The 17,924-nt window shown below is 34.8% G+C and overlaps 1 protein-coding gene across 1 annotated transcript; it reads right to left on the bottom strand.

The window, feature by feature from the left end:
- Positions 1 to 16,806: 16,806 nt before the first annotated feature.
- Positions 16,807 to 17,680, bottom strand: LOC109218113 (mitotic apparatus protein p62-like). The gene is made up of 3 exons (XM_019382431.1): positions 17,390 to 17,680; positions 17,258 to 17,336; positions 16,807 to 17,162 (listed from the first exon to the last, which is right to left on the bottom strand). Exons 1-3 carry the CDS (start codon positions 17,678 to 17,680, stop codon positions 16,807 to 16,809), a joined length of 726 nt encoding a protein of 241 aa, XP_019237976.1.
- Between the last annotated feature and the right edge of the window lie 244 nt (positions 17,681 to 17,924).

The raw sequence follows: 17,924 nt of genomic DNA, 5'->3' as shown, positions 1-17,924 counted from the left end.
TTCTTGTCCCCGCCTTGGTCCCTCAGTTCCTCGTACAGACGACCAAACGTTGCAGTCTTAGCCTCCCTGATCGCCAATTTTGCCTCCTTCCTAGCTACCTTATACCTCTCTTTGTTTGCTCTGCTCTCCTTCTCGTCTGTGCTATTTACTAGCTTCAGGTACGCCGTTTTCTCCGCTTCCACTTTACCTTGGACCGCATCAATTCACCACCAGTCGATTCTATGCCCACCAGAATAATCCTTCGAGACCCATAATACCTCTCTCTTCACCTCCCTTATACAATCCACTGTCGATGACCACATATCGCTCGCGTCCCCACTAATCTTCTGTGCTCCCATATCTAATAACCTCCCCTCCAACTCTTGAGCTTTATCCTTAGTCAAGGCTCCCCACCTGATCCTCAGTCGACCTCGTGCAAACCCCGTCTTCCTCTATATCAAGATACCGACGTCCATCACCAAAAGCTTATATTATGTCGCGAAGTCTCATCCGGGATAACCAATCAACTGCATATTTCCCATCCTCTTTCCATTTCTTAATGTGATTTTTTCTTTATTTATACACCCAACTATGAGAAATTGATTACGTGGATAAATTCCATCATTTGATATCAACAAATTTATATCTACAATTATTTCTATTCATACCCTTGTAAAATAATTTAAAAATCATGGTTTCAGCATTAGCTTGTTTAGACAACTTTTTGGAAGAAAAGTTAATAAGAGTATTTTCACAGAAAAAGTATTTCTGTGAGAATTATTTCTACTGGTACTTGTGTAACGTAATTTAGAAATTTAATAACGATTTCAGCACTTAGCTTGTTTAGACAACTTTTGGGGATTTTTTTTCAAAAGAAGTGTTCTCACGGGAAAAAGTATGCACTCGGTTAACTTTTTATGTAAATGTCTTTGGAACTATGTTGAAAATATTACCCGAAAGAACTTTTCTTCCAATAAAAAAAAAACTGTGGAAAACTTTTCTGGAAAACTATAAACAACCATCCAAGTAAACTTGACAAAGGTTCTTAGAGAAATTTACATGGCTAAACATTAGAGGTGGGGCTAGATTTTTGAGTTTACAAAGACAGCTTACTGGATTTTGGATAAATTTTTTATATATGAAGTGGATTTTTAATATAAATGTAAAGTTTGGACGAAACTGTTAAGTTCCGCCGAACTCGTAAGCAGAGCTGTAGCTCCGCCCTCCTAAACGCCTCTTTAATATTTTTATAGGACCTGTCAATTCGAAGTAATACAATGATGCATATTATCAAGTGGTTGGGGTGAAAAGATAAGTTATATAATATGTGTGAAACGTAATCATCAGAGTTACATTTTTTTTTTTGTGTAAGATCAATAAAATTAGTAATGAATGGATAAAAAGCAAACTGTTAATTATGATTATGTTACTTTTGAAAAAACAATAGTGAAAAAAAGAGACTTCTTCAGCCCGATTCACCAAGGACCAAAAGCTAAAAAACGAAAAAGAACGATGTTAAATGGCATGTCATTATCAGCGGTGGTGGATGCTTTTAGCCTTTAAAGAAGTAAACCAAAGACCAAGGAAATGTCTTTCATAAAGCTTTAACCGTTAACGAACGCTTTGTGCGGGCAGCAAAAGTTTTAGGGTGTGTTTGGTACGAAGCAAAATGTTTTACCCAGAAAACTTTTTTCTGAAATTTTTTTGTCTTATTTTAAGATATTTAGTTAGTAAACAAAAAATATTATACCAAGAGCATTTATATATAATCTAGACAAACACTATGAAGGATGGAATGAGTAAGGCTAGAGTTTGGGATTCAGGGTCAAGTATCGGGGGTTCGAGGTCGGGAATTCGGGGTCAGGGTTCGGAAGTCGAGTTCGAGAGTCGTGGTCCGAGGTCGAAAGGTTAGAGTTCGGGGTTTGGAGGTCAGGGTTCAGGGTTCAGGTCTAAGGTTCAAAATCGAGGTTAGGGTTCGAGGTTGGGTGTTCGGGTCGAGGTCCAAAGAAGAGAATCAAGGATCGAGGTTCGGAGCCAAGGGTCAAGGGTCATGGTCTAGGGTCCGAGTCAGGAGGTCAGGGGTCGAGGTATGTGTCTGGTGTTCGGGGCTTAGGATCTAGGGTTAGGGGTCAAGGGACTCGATTGGGCGGGGAGGTTGGGCTAGGGGTAGAGGGGGCGGGGGAGGCGGGGGCTGAGGATAAAGGGTGGCCGGCGGGTTGATCGGGCCGCGTTTGGGGGTTGGGCGAGGTAGGCGGGAGTGGGAGTGGAGAGGGGGTCTATTGGGGGTGGGAAGTAATAAAAAATAGTTTCAAAAAATATTCTCTCATATCTTGGTAGGGAAGTCATTACCTTAAATTGGAAACAAACGAGTTTATAAGGAAAATATCATCTCAAATTTTTAAGCCAATCAATCATAAAAAAATTAGCGAACCAACCAGAAAATATTTTTCTCAATACCATACACACCTTTCATCTCATAGTTCATATTTTCATAAGATTAATAAATGCATGAAGTTAAATTTTTTGCTTTAACATAAATATTAGCGTACGAGTTACTAATTTTTTTCAAGAACAAAACAAAATTTTACTCTACACAATATTTGTATCATATCAAATAAGGAGTATAACAAAATTATAACAGAAAGTGATAATAAATATTTATAAGTAAAGTTGTTATGGATAATAAGATTTACTTAAATTGAATATATTACATATTATTGATTGATACTAATATGAGATGCGAGTAAATATCTTTTGAAGCACATATAACAATTTGTATTACTATATTTTGTTGTATAGTGCATAAAACATATACTCCAAAAAAAATTTCCACAAGCTGACCCAGGGGCGGACCCAAGTGGTGAGAAGTGGGTTCAACTGAACCCGCTTCGTCAAAGCAAAGTAAATTTTGTATAGAAATTATTTTTGAACCCGCTTATATAGCTTATACCGCTTATGTTAGTTATGGACTTCTCTGACTGAACCTGCTTGCACAAAATTCTGGATCCGCCACCGAGCTGACCTACACGTCATCATTAACAAAAGTAAAGAGCATTAGCTTCTGTAGGCAGTAGGCAGTAGGTATAAGTTTATGCTGTACAAAGTACAAACACACAAAAGAAAGAAAAATAACATCCTTGCGCTTTGCGTGCACCTCCTATTGGACACTTGGCACCACGGCCATGTCGCATGGCACATGCCCTTTGTTCTTATTAGTGATTTTAGTAGGAATTTGTAGGTAGCACGTGCCTCATTGCTGTTGAAATCTTGGTCTCCTTTTGGCTCTGTTTAGAAAAATATATACTCTATCTATTTTAATTTCTACAAGATATACTACATTTTATATCTAATAATAAAAATTTAAACAAAAAGAATGATTCATTTTCGTAATTGAAAATAATTTACCTTTATGCAATGATTTATAACCACACAAAGTATATGTACCTTATTTTATGCTGCAAGTCTTTTTTCGTCAACTTCGTACCAAATATAAGTTCATATAAATTAAAACAGATAGAGTATAATTTAGAACGGAGATAGCAAGTATAGTACATGTGGGCCAGCCTTTTGAGCTGTTGGTCTCTACATAGGGTCTCCTAACTCCAAAGCATGGACCCAGTTAGTTGCCGTCTCACATCTCAATTTGGAATTTTCTCTTCTGAAAAGTATTTAAGAAATTGAATCACTTAAAAGTTAATTAAAAAATGATTACACTAAGTATGAGCTAATAATTTTTATAAAGGAAGTAGAATAACTTTTTAGTCCCATCAAATTACACCTGAGAAGCCCGATTGTTTCAGAACTGCCATTCGAGCAATAGATGATATTCCTTAAAATAGTACTGATGCTAAACTCAAACTTTCTATAGGGGAGAATAAAATAAAAGGATATTATACATATAAGTATTCTTGTATTTCTAATTTCTCGACATTTTTATGTAAAAAAAATTATTAACGTGTTGATAAAAATAAATCACCTTTAGTGTGTATGTTAATTTCGACTTACGAATTTTTGTACTTGAGTTTACCCAAACCAATAATCAATGAATCGGTGTGCTTATGAGGTGTAAGAAAATCCAACCTAAGATACGAGTGATCGGCAAATTACTTTCACGGTATTTCTTGTCCGTTTTGACGTAACAAACTTAACTATATGTTATCATCGAGCTAAAAATTACATGTACGATCAAAAGCGGATCTAGAATTTGAAAAGGGCTGGAGCATCACTATCGAATAAAAGTTTAAGCAAATGCTCGAGTGAAAATCGAACTAAGACAGAACACTAAAAGTCAAGATATGTGCCTCCTCCTCCCAAATCAACTAATGCAACTGCTAAGCTTTGCGTCTTAAAGGTGTCACTCAAAATATATACTTAGCATAAACATGTACTTATAATTACCTTATAGATAATTATGTAAATATTAGTATTACTTTGTTTTATGAAATTCATTTGCATCAAACAAAATGCATGATTTCAAACAGCCCCGCAATCATTACTTTTTAGAATCTGTTTTCTATTATATACTTTCCATTTTTCACCTTTGGGGAGAAAGCTAACTAATGATACAGCAATTGACTTGAGTAACCGCGTTATTATTTGTTAAGCAAGCAAAAGTCTTACTCACGCAAACCTAATAAAGACTGGAATATATAGCTGCTTTTTAGAAGACAAGAAACATCTTTTAGCCTTTAAATTGTCTCAAATTATGAAGATGTTGTCATTTTATGGAACAAACATTATTATTTCTAACCATATCATGTAGTGGAATGAATGAGATCTCTTCATCTCTAGCTACATACCTAAATCCTTGCCGTGATAATCCCGAAACTCATAGTAACTAAGAAGCGGTTCCTCCTTTGATCGGCCCTCTTACACAATACAAATTTGAATTAGTCGGGTCAGTGAGTAACATATATTCGATAAATATAGTAATAAAATTGTCGAACTATGGGTCATAGGATACCCTAATCCAGTACCTGGCCTATCCACATTAGGCAATTAAAGCCCTTCCTTCTTCTGTAACAACTCCTAATTAAGAAGAAAAAAAGAAAACTGAGAAAAGTTAACAAGCTAAAAAAGTTACTATTAGTATAACTAACAATGACTTTGACTGAAAAAAGAAAAATAATGACTTGACTAAAACTTACAAAAGGTAATCTTTTTAATTACTTTTAAAGTGAAATGATATATTATACAACATTAACCTACTAGCCCAAAACAGTATAAACGTTATCTCCATTATAATTTCCTCCAATGTTATCTCCAGAGATGGCCCCATATATTGCTTTAACAGTCGTCCAAACTTGAACATATAAAATATATATGAAGAGGTGCAATATAATATATTATTGTGTATATGCATATTATTTCTAGAAAAATATTATTTACACACATATATATAAAAGTAGTTTGACACACCTAGCGAAAGGGTGTCTTCAACGCCAATTGAAAGGTATAATTGACGAAATATAATAAGTAGGAATAACTCATGTGACCAATTGGGAGGGAAAAACTTTGGTTTTCTAAGAGGTGAAAATTTTCATCCCAAAAGTGTATCCCGTTCAACTCATTCAAATTTGTATTAGCAAATTGTTTTTGACCCTGCTCAATCATTAATCATCTTAAAAATCATTCTAATTTGGGTAACTTTGAAAGGATTTGGTTGTGATGTTTAGTTGACTAATCTAAATTTGCATTGTATAGGCATATTAATTATGGGGCGGAGATTTTCCTATTAAGAAGTTTTCTATTTTTAGGCTCGAACCTGATACCTATGATCTAGGGAAGGATCCTAATTAACCATCCCAACGGACACCTTGGCAGTGTGTCAATTTGAACTTAAAAAACGTGTAACGTAATTTACACAAATTCGATCAAAGCCGTCCATTTGACGTTCAATAGTTAAACTATCTTGATCTAATTAACCAAGGAAATACGTTTTCCTCAATGCTATTAAGCTTCTAGAAGTAATTTAAAAGCTAGGAGAACTCTAAGGGATCTGTTTTGTTGGGAAACAAGTTATCCCATGATTAATTATTCCGAAATTAGTTATTTTGGGATTTGCTATCCCACCATCCCATAGGGATACAAAACACTACAATCCCGAGATAACTCAACTTAAATTTAATTTTGGAATTAATTATCCCTTACCAAACGAGCTAAGTTAGTATATATAGAGGCTTCAAGTGATCCTTTCTGCTACTGGAAAGACAGATTTTCTTTTTTTGGTGAGTGTATATTCGACTATTGATAGTATAAACACACAGTGATTGGTGCATAAGTAGGTGTATGGCGGCAAAAACTGAAAAGGAGAGCTTTCTAATGTGGTCAAAGATTGACTTTTTGTATGAAAAAGTGATCTTCTTTATCTTAGCAACAAGAACTTGTGGGACATTAATTAAAGAGCTTTTTAATTAAGTTAGAACAACACCTAGAATTAAAGGGAAAAGTAGATGGAAAGGGACTCTACAAAGTTAATGTAGTCAGCAAATAGTCAAATATAAACTAAACCTTTCAGCAGAATTATTACACACCACCAACAATAATCATGTTTTTTTTTTTGGAATTTTTATCTCCTATAGCAAAGATTGATACTTTATTTATTTTAAATAATATCGTTTTAAAAAATTATACTCCATAGCTACCTTTTGATTTTTATAGCCAAATATCTATTTATGGTCACCTCCTACCCGTAAGCCATAAGTAGGCTTTGTATTATTTTTCTCTCTCATTCTTTCAGATTTTTCTCCACCCCCTCTCTCTCAACTCCGGTCTTTCTCCATGAATACAACCACGATTCTCCACTGATTCATCTATTGTCTCGAAAATTTTCAAATTTTTTTGCTCCAAAGTTGTGGTAAGTGTTAAAGTTGATAGATTTTTGCTCCTAAATAAATCCCCTCGAATTGTTTTGTCTTGTAATCCTTATAACCCTAGAAGCATTACAATCCTCCTGTTGCTATTTTAGCCGCCTTACATCTTCCTTCCTCTTCCATCCACTTCTGCTATGGCGAACTGGGCAGAATTGCCGCACGAACTCATTACTACAATTGCAAAGCGTGTTAAAGTGATGGAAGATTTCATTGCTTTTGATGGTATTTGTACTTCATGGCGAATTGCTGCTCCTAACTACAAATCGAAACTGGACTAGGCTCTTGATCAAAACGGGAACAATGGCTTTTCGAGTCAGAATCGCGGCCCTCTCAATGGGACGACATTAGGGTTATTCTTGAACAAAGACGACGGAGTTTGGGGCTTAGCAACTTGAAGATTCTCTTAATATATTTCAATGTATCTCGCTGTATTTTCATGTATTTCATTGTATTCATTGTCTTTTTTTTTTCCATTGTATTTCAATGTATCTCGCTGTATTTCATGCATTTCATTGTATTCACTGTCTCGCTGTATTCCATGAATGTATTCAGATGTATATATGTATTCAAATGTATCTGCAGTATGTATTCATATGTTTTTGAACTATAGATGAATCTCGAATTTTATTGGTTGAAAACAGAGACACCCACGAACGATATCAACAGAAAAGGAAAGGATTAGAAACTCAATGATGCTCTGTTTTGTTCTATTTATCGTCCGGGAAAAAATCTTCAGCATATTCGCATCAAATACATGTTAATGGTGATGTAATTGAGTTAGTTGAGTTATATTAGGAGTCTACTATATTAATTGATTCACTTTCCGTTTTAAAAACAGCTGAATAGACCATGAATTGTGTTATTTATGTTACCGTATTCACAAATACATATCGTGAATACAATCGAATATAATAATTATCTAGCTGTAATCCCCTGTCTCACGCCGAGTTTTGCTACTGTATTCATGAATACAGTAGCTTAAATACATCGAATACATTCTAAAAAATCTGAAAACATAGCTATGGGAAGTAATATAGTAAATGGTAGCTACAGCTAGCTGATAACCATTAAACAATAGTGGTTTGTGATTTTTTTTTCTTTCCTTTTTTTCATTTTGGGCTTTAATTCCGGAATTAGCTAAAATTCCAAGATGGTTTATTATGGTCATCGTTATGATTAAGAGGTATTGCATTAATTATATCAATAATTTTTTGGCATAAATTTCTTTGAAAGCTTGACTTAATCTTTTAACGGGTACTATAATATATTAGAGTGTTGCTAATAGGAAGTTTCTTATCATTTTGAAAAGGCGAAATGGCCTCCTGGCCACTTAAACTTGCATGGCTTTTGAAAGCCGATACACCAACTTACAAGTTTTCCATTTGAACACTCAAACTAGTGATACCTTGACTAATAAACACGTTGGACCCTTGACCATCCGCGCGGGTATCACACTTCTGCTAACGTGTCCGCCCGGTCAGCACTGAGCCAATTAAAACATTACACGTCAGACACCCAACCCTTTTACCATTCTCGTTTGCCTTTCTCTCTCTATCAGTGGAAATCCAAAATCAAGACTCCATTTTTACTCTGCAGTTGAGCTTTGTAGTGCTCATTCATAAAAAACCCAAATCAAGAATCCATTTTTAACTCTGCAGTTGAGCATTTTAGAGCTCATTCATCAATCAAAATGCCAACTTTAGTGAAAATCAAAAACCTCTTTTGGCTGTAGAGTTGAACAAGAATAATTAAGTGGAAATGTTGCCAATTTCAATGGGATTCAAGAACCCATTTATTTTCCAAAATGCTTCAAAAGGCAGCACTTCATCTCCCAAAAACATCACCCAAAATTAGTCAAAAATAACTCTAAAATTGTCCCCAAAATCATGAAAAATGCAGCAATAATCAGCTCTTTGGATGCAGGTGTTCGAATGTTGAAGCTGAATGTGAGTTATTTTCCTCACTCATTGTGTTCTTTTCCCAATCAAACTAGTTAGTCACATTCAAATTTTGGCTAATGCCTTTTTTCTTTCTGAACTTTTGTGGCCTAAAATTGCTGGTGATGGGGAGGACAGAGGAGTGGGTGATGCTGGATTGTGGTAAATTTGGTAGTGGCGAGGGGAAGTTTGATGGTGGTACAATTGGGACGAGGAGAAAGTAGGAGGAAAGCAAAATATTAAAAAAGCTAAAAAAGTAAGACTTTTCACGCTTTGAGAGGAAATTGTATTACACATGCTATGCCATGTCAGCAATGTGTATTTAATAGACATAATTTTCTTTTCTTTTTTTTCTTTTTTAATAAAAATAATAACTGTCCACGCGCCTTTGTAGCGTGATATGCACACAATTTAGCCATGTCAGCTGGGCCGCTTCCAGATAGGCATAGTCAACGGTCAAATGTGTTTATTAGTTTTTGTTGCATCAAGTTGGAGTGTTCAAATGGGAAACTTATAAATTGGTGTATCGGCTTTCAAAAGTCATGCAAGTTTAAGTGGCCAGGAAGCCATTTCGCCTTTTGAAAATTATCATCACCTTTTTAGAACCCCTCATGCTGAGAGTAAGATATTACAATCCCTTAAATATTTAGATTAATTTAAAAAGCTTAAGTTAAGATAACATGCCCCCAATCATGTTATAGTATGTTACCATCTTATCTAATTTTTTAGATATATTATGTCTCTAACACCAGGGGCGTATCTAGGGGGAGGGGTTCTATGGGGCACGTGAACCAATGTTTCCCGCCCTAAATCAAGTATAGTAATGCTATATATTTTTTAAAAATATCTAAATATATGTGTGTGCATCCATGCTCAAAGTATTATATGATGTGATGGTTATTGGGTATATATACCTCTCCAGGTGAGGTTGTGGGTTTAAATCTTATATCAATCTTGTTATTTTTTCCTTCTTTTTTTTCTAGAAGTAGACGCCCACGGGAGATGGGCGTGTCTGGTGTTATTTTTTGCGTATTAATTAAGTACTTTTTCTTTTTATTTCTTTTTTTGTTTGGTTTATTCTTTCAAAATATTCGGACATTGAAATTCCTGTTCTTCTTTTGTCGCTGTAAAATCTAATATGATTAAACAAAATGTGTATATTAAAACTACTAGCAGTGTATGGTTCAACATATAGTCAATGGGTTCAACTGATCTCAATATTTTCAACATGGAATAAAATAGATATAGATATAAGAAAATTACTATTTTTTAAAAATAATAATTTTGAACTTATAATTCCAAAAATGCAATGGGTACGCAATCGTAAGAACTAAAGGATGGACCCGTAAAATTTATATTTTGGATCCACCTCTTCTTAATAGTGCACCTATCCTGCCAAAATCCTGGATCCGCCTCAGTCTAACACTAGTTAGTTAGAGTTTCTTTTGTAGTGTATTCCAACCAATACCTTAATCTAAAAAGTAATTTATTCACATTCGATTTTAATTACACCAAGCCATTAGTACATGACCAATGTCTTCTATATGCACACTAACAAAGGTTAACTAGTGGATTGCCTCAATCTATCACTTGACTGTAGTAAACTAATGTGATTTGATGCAAATACTGCGTAGAGTAAGATATTTTCCTATAATGTTTTGCATGATTTTTTGTTTATATATATAATATATAAACAGTGTAGGAAAAATGATTCACGAGGATTCTATAGGTTTGTCACATTATGAGCGTGTCTTTTTTGAACCTATATATTGAATTATAAGAGAAGGCTGGCCTAGCATTATACCATTTGATTAATAAAAACATGTCCTAGACGGTGCCATTAATTAATAATTAATAACTAATTAATGGTAGATGTAAGAGCCTAACATCAGAGGCGAAACTAACCTTTTTAGTTTACGGGTTCTGGGTTCTAAAAAAGATAGTTATATTAGGTTCTAAAAAAATTATTATACATATTAAGTGAATTTTTAACACAAATATAAAGTATTAACCAAAACTATCGAATTTTACCGAACACGTAAACAGAATTGTAGCTCCGACCTTGCATAACATGTGTTAATTAAGGTTGCTATTTTAGAATAAAGCGTGTATTATTCACTCTTCAGTCTTCATTCATGGTTTGGCCATGCAATCGGATTTAGAATAAAAATATTCATGGTTTTCAAAGTAGCAAAAGTGGAGTGGAAAAACTGGTCAAAGATACAGTCTTTTAAAATAGAGATGACATAAATTTTTGCAGACCTTCATGTACACATCTAGTTCAGCTTACCGTCCCGTGGAGGGAATGTGTGCTCTTATTTGTTTCCTTATCTTGACTACTGCATGTGGATTTTCAAGAAAACAAGAATAGACGAAAATACTTTTTTTTTAAAAAAAATTAACTATGAATTCCGGGCCAAACTACGTGTACATTGACTATTCTAAGTAGTATCTTTTATATATATATATATATATATATATATATATATATATTCTACCCTACAATACCATACAACCTTAATCTATCTTGCCAGATCTAAAATTTAAATTTAATGGGTTTAACTTTTAAGATTTTTAACATTGAACTTATTATATTGTTAAAATTATGGGTCAAATCCAATACTTGTCGAAATTTTAGTAAGTTTTTACATATAAATCCATAATCCGTATTGAAAGTTATGAGTTCAGTTGAACCCGTAGCCGAAAGGTTACATCTGCCCTTTATCTGACATAATAGTCATAGACAGGTGAAACAAAATCATTTACTAGTTATTTTTTTCCCCATTAGATTCACCATGATCTTCATTCCGACCATCTTCAACATTATTACGTCGCACCCTTATGTTTTTGTTCTTCTCTTTTGCTTCAGAAATAGATCTCATCACTAGGGTTTATTGCAATATTTTAACTTATATAATATTCGCGAATTACTGATAACATTTGTAAGAAAGGGTGATTGTAGACGTGAATGAAAGTTTTCTAAATAATTAGGCTATGTTATCTAATTATATAGTAATTAATTAGGTAGCGTTCACTCACTTATGGGACTCACGAGAAGTACACAATATAAAGTAAATGAAACCTAACCCAACTGGTTGTAGGTCTGTGACCAAAAAAATCTATATGAAGAACACAAACTTGGTCGTAATTAGGTTATTTGTTGCTATAATTGGTCCATATATGGCACTTGCCAGTAACATTAGGTGATATATAATCCCCCTGTATTCTTGTTCCATTACCTTATTCATCCTGGAAGGAATATTACCTTTCTCTATTTGAGTCACTTAATTTCACGACAAATATAGCTAAAGAAAGTGCAAACGAGTTGCCTTTATGGCACGTACATATAAAAGTGATGGGAATGAATCAAATAAAGAAAGAACATATAGAACCTAAATTTAAGTTGGCTTTAATGATAACTTGTTGCTCTTGGGGCCAAATCAAAATCCATAACGCGGCCGACGATCTTTTCTGCTTCTTGGGCTTTGTTTGATTGGCCCAAACAAATCCTTGGGCTAAATCTCTTAACTCTTTAACTTTGGAAATAAAAATAAGGGATTTTTACCTAGTTATACTATAATAAAAACCTATTTATTATCTTTATTTAGGTTCCTTGTTAATTATTTATATACTTATATTTACTAGTTTTACACAAAACCATAGAAAAAGAGGAAATGCAACATACCTTAAATATAGCGTACCGGTTACACATAATCCCCCTACATTTAAGATTCTCTTTCTTTTCCAAAATGATTACAAAAACATCTTCCAATTTTGTACTTACCCACCGTAAGAATTCTCCCTTACCCACTGATGCCCAAAATCTTTCTAACCCTTTAATCTCGCTTACTCACTTCTCTTCCAAAGCTTTTGATATCCAATTTCTCTCTTTCAATCATCCACTGTTACCACCCCAAAATTGCAGATTCCTTCTTTCAAAGTTTTTGATATCCGATTTCTCTCTTTCAATCATCCAAAATCTCAATACAAAAGGAATTCAAAATTTTGCTCTACAATCAAGTTGTAGGTAAGTTGTGGATACAATATTAATACAATTATATTAAATTTTTAGTGTAGAGTTGTGATTGAAACTTGAGAAAAATAAAGATCATAATTGTATCATAATTTTTCAGAAATGTATCCCGACTGTATTATATTTGTATATGTATCATAACTGTTGCAAGAATTGTATTACAAATGTACGATAATTGTATATTCATTGTATATTGTTACGAGCAGTTGGTGAATTTGTGACGAATTTCACAATTTGTATCACAAATATGATAATTATATATTAATTTATTAGTATTTTATCAGGTATTATTTTGGGTATTAATGTACCAGATACAAGTTAGATAAAATTGTGATACAAGTATGATACATTTATGTTTTAGGCACTTGATTCTTTGGGACCCGATGACAATTTCCCTTTCTAAAGGTATTCTATGTATTAGTTTCTCCAATACCAAGTCAAGCTTGTTGAGTTTACCTCATCATGACCTTCCTCTATCATCGGGCTCATCAATTGCACCACCGTTCCATATTAAATTCATCAGAGTCGACTGACGACCCTAGATTAGCCAATGCGTCGGCCTTGCTATTCTAATCTTAGGGCACATGTTGTAGTGTCCATTCCTTGACTGATGTAATGATACTTGTAATTTATCCAAGTATGTCCACATCCGATTTTCTTTTACTTCGAATGTTCCGTTAACTTGGTTTACAACAAGGAGGGAATCGCACTTGGCTTCAATCACCTTAGCCCCCAGGCTCTTATCCAGTTTTAGACCTGCAGTCATATTCTCATATTCGACTTCATTGTTAGTCAATTTTACAGTTCTAATAGACTGCCTTATTCATCACCTGTGGGTGGTTTTAGTACGATTCCCAACCATGGCCCTTTCACGTTGGAAGCATCGCCCGTGAATAGGGACCAGACCCCCGAGCTATTCCCCAAGGTATGTAATAATTCTTTCTCGACCTTGGGGATCAATGCCGTGTGAAGTCGGCCACGAAGTTTAAAATCTGAGACTTTATAGATGTTCAGGGTTTGTACCCACTAACCTCTACGACTCATTTTGCTAGCCGACCTGAAAGCTCGGGTTTATGCATAACATTCCTTAGCGGATACGAGGTCACAACACATATATGGTGACACTGAAAGTATGGTTTTAGTTTTCTAGATGCGCTTAATAAGGCAAACGCTAATCTCTCTAGGTGTGGATACCTCGTCTCGGCATCAACTAGCGAATCTACTAACATAATAGAATGGAAACTACGTTCCTTCTTCTTCCCGGACCAAGAGTGAGAGTGAACATATGAGGCTTTCCTAGTAACTAGATGCTTTCTTTTACAATATTTGGCCTCTAAAAATTTTGTAAGCAAAAAATTCTTTGTTTTGAAATTCCACCACATCTTGGCAGCAAATGAGTTACAAATATCCTGCAGTGCCCTGAATTCCACACCTCCTTCCTGGGTTGGATAACATAATTTGCTCCAAGCTATCCAATGATGTTTCTTTTTATCCTCCCTCTTTTCCCAAAAAAAGCTAGCCCTAATTCTCTCGGCTTGAACTAGGACTGTTTTAGGAGGATGAAGAACATATAAAAGATAAAGAGGGAGGGATGGAAGAACAAACTTCACAAGCACAACTTTACCACGATATGATAGAAATTTACGTTGCCATCCTAGCAATTTATTAGAAAATTTTGCAACCATATTGTTGAAATAAATAATTTTCTTCCTTCCAGCAAAAATAAGACATCCAAAGTACTGTATTGAGAGTGTGAAAACCGCACAACATTTCTGATATCAATAATTCTGTTGTCATTGAAATTAGAAGACACAAAGAGAAGAGATTTATGTTTGTTCACCAACTGCCCTGACACCCTTTGATAATCCTCTAGTTTTGACATCATTATCTTCATAGATATATGATCCCCAGATGAGAATAGAATAGTGTCGTCAGCATAGCAAAGATGAGTTAATATTGGACCTTTTTTCCACAAAAATAAGGGATAAAACCTTCCACTAACAAAGAGTCGATAAGTCAGGAAAGTAACTCAGCACCAATTACAAAAAGAGAAGGAGATATATGATCTCCTGGTCTAATTCCCCTGCTTGATTTGAAGAAACCATGTCAAGACCATTTATGTTGACAGAATACCAGATATTTGAAATTAACCTGCTAACTCTATCGATCCAGATTTTCGCAAATCCCATCTGCCTAAATACTTGGCAAAAATACTCCCACAAAACTCTGTCGTAGGCCTTGTCCATATCAAGTTTCAGCACCTTATTTCCAATATTCGGAGATTGATTAATATTATGAACTATCGTTTGGGTTAATAATAAATTCACAGTGATAGCTCTGCCTTCAATGAATCTAGCCTGATACGGAGATATCAATTTCTGCATGAGTGGACACAACCTCTGATTCATCAACTTTGATATGATTTTACAAGAAAAGTTTCCAAGGCTAACGAGCCGTAGTTCAGTGAACTGCTGAGGACATTCCACCTTAGGAATCAGAGTCAGACATGTGTGAGTAAATGCCCTAGGCAATTCAGTACCTGCAAAAAAAATCAAGACCATTACTAGTAAATCCTCCTTTATCACTTCCTAGCAAGTCTGATAAATTTTTTCAAAAATTCCATCAGCTCCAGATGCACTATGAGCACTCATAGAAAAGACAACATCTTTAAGATCTTCCTTAGTTGGTAGAGCAGTTAGTTTCTTATTGTCTGCCTCATCAATTACTCGTGGTATCAACTTCAATAAGGAGTAATCAACCTGGAAATTCTCCTTAGAACATTGTTTTCGAAAGAATTGAATAACTTCATTTGTGATTTCATTGTATCCTTTAATCCATCTTCTATTCTTTTTTTTTATTTTCTTCAGTGACAACCTCCTTCTTTTCCCATTAACGACAGAATAAAAAACCTAGAGTTAATCTCACCCTCAACAGACCATTTAATTTCAGATTTTTGCTTCGAATACTCTTCTCCTTTTTAGTGCTCTAACCAACTCAACATTAGCTTTGTTCAAATCAGCCCTGTTAGTAGCTGGATTGTCAGTAATGGACTTCTTTTCAAGCTCAGCTACTCTGTTTTCCAATGCCTTTGTGTTATCAAAAATATTACCAACCGAGATTTTTGACTATTCAGAAAGTTTCCTGCAAGTGTTTTTCAGTTTAAGGTGAAATCTCCACATAGGTGATCCATGCACCTCTTCATTCCATGCCTGCTTACTACATTCATAAAGAAATCTTCTTCGGCCCAAAAATTCAATAATTGTAAATGATTAAAAGGATTATATATTCTAGATTTAGTCAGAGTTAGCAGAGGAGAATGATCAGACCCAGTTCTCACTAAATGATTAGCTGAAGTACAATCAAATAAGTTCAACTACTCATGATTTACCAGAACTCTGTCTAATCTTTGCCAAATTCTTCTATTAGGGAACCACCTATTACACCAAGTAAAAGAAGATCCACTGTAACCTGCATCCACCAGTTCACAATCCATAATACACTAGATAAATGATAAGCTTTTGGACATCCTGTGAGGAGAGCCACCCTTCTTTTCAATGGGATCAGTAATACAGTTAAAGTCTCCTATGATGAACCAAGGTAAATTAAAGCTGACACCAATACTACTTAGTTTATCCCACATGTCTTCTCTAAGTTTATCCTCGCATTTTGCATACACAGATGTAATGAGAAGCGAGATTCCATCATGCTTAACAATACAAGTGACTTGTTGTTCATCTTCATCAACCACTATACAGTCCAAGATCTTCTTCCCAAAATAACCAAACTTGACAGTTACAATTTGCATAGGCATTATGAAAACCCAACATTCCCTTATACTTATCTAATTTGATAGCCCTATGAAAAGGTTCAGCTAAGGCAATAAAAGGGAAATTATTTGATCTAACAACTGTATAAGACTTTCAAGAGCACCATTGGTCTTAATTCTCCTGATATTCCAATAAAGGGACTTAAACATAATTAATGGTCAGATAGAACGTGGATTTTTAGGCCTTGGGAGGCCTTTGAGAAGAGAATATGCCCCCTTTTCCTCTGGCTGCTCCCTTGCCTTCTCTTGGCCCATATTTGTCCGAGGAGATAAATGACCTGAGTTGATTACATTATTCACAGCATGTGTGATTGTTGCATTCCCTACAAATATTTCCACCAGTCTGTTTGCATTATCATCACTGTCCTCCTCCTCACTATCCATACTTGCATATTCCTCACTTTCATCTGAGCCCTCCTCATCTTCATAGTCATTATCTTCTGAATTCTCATTTTCATCATCAGAAGACTCTGAGCTTTCATTAGACACTGGTTCATTGTCATGACTAGATCTCCCTTCAAGATTAGTACCAGAAATCAATTGTCAAATTTCTTTTCTACTTCTCCTGGCTTAATAGGGTAAGATGTTTTCTGCTCTCCTTCTTATGTACCTTGCCCTCTATTGTTAGTTGTTACCTCTGGATTTGACTTTAAACCTTCCTCGTGTTGTGAGTGTTGACATTGATCATCCTTCCTTTTTGAGTTATTCTTTGTCATTTGCATTACATTAACCTTTATTTTACCTCTTGTTGTTTCCCATGCTGGATTTGTGCTCTTGCTTCTTCCCCTTCTTTGATATGTTCTTGTTTATTAGCTCTATTTCTCTTCTTTTTGTTCTTAGTAATATAATCCTGGTTAGCACCCTGTTGATCCGCTGCATCCCTATGAGCTACTTTTGGTTCCCTTGTGTCTATTCCTTTCCCTTTTCTTGGTACTTCTTGAATAGCTTCCTTCTGCAGTATCATAGGTGGTTCTCTGATGACAATTTTCCCATTTCTCTTTTTTCCGTGATCATTTAAATTCCTCTGCTTCATATTTGTTTTCTTTCTCTATCTGTCGATTAGAACTAGGACTATTCTTGTCATTTTTCCTTTTTCTTCTTGTCATTGTCTTAAATTTCTCATTATTATGAGCGACTCCACTGGTTGATGGAATATCTTGTTGGTAATTTCTTTTGTCAATATTGATTCTTTCCTCCCTCTCTTTCTTGATTCTATCATCCCTTATTTTGCTCCTGCATATGCTTTTTACATGTTCTTGCATTTTACAATAAAGGGA

Source organism: Nicotiana attenuata, unplaced genomic scaffold (assembly GCF_001879085.1).
Source record: "Nicotiana attenuata strain UT unplaced genomic scaffold, NIATTr2, whole genome shotgun sequence".
Taxonomy (NCBI): domain Eukaryota; kingdom Viridiplantae; phylum Streptophyta; class Magnoliopsida; order Solanales; family Solanaceae; genus Nicotiana; species Nicotiana attenuata.
The sequence above is the reverse complement of the archived record's forward strand: the minus strand, read 5'-3'. Positions and strand labels throughout refer to the sequence as shown.

Bases quoted from the DNA above. Each gene is read 5' to 3' on its own strand.
- LOC109218113 (XM_019382431.1), bottom strand. From the start codon at position 17,680: ATGAAGCAGAGGAATTTAAATGATCACGGAAAAAAGAGAAATGGGAAA. The intron at 17,337-17,389 runs GTAAAATAAAGG...TCAAAAAGGAAG, and splicing joins AGCATGGGAAACAACAAGAG to GATGATCAATGTCAACACTC. The intron at 17,163-17,257 runs GTACATAAGAAG...CTAATCTTGAAG, and splicing joins AACTAACAATAGAGGGCAAG to GGAGATCTAGTCATGACAAT.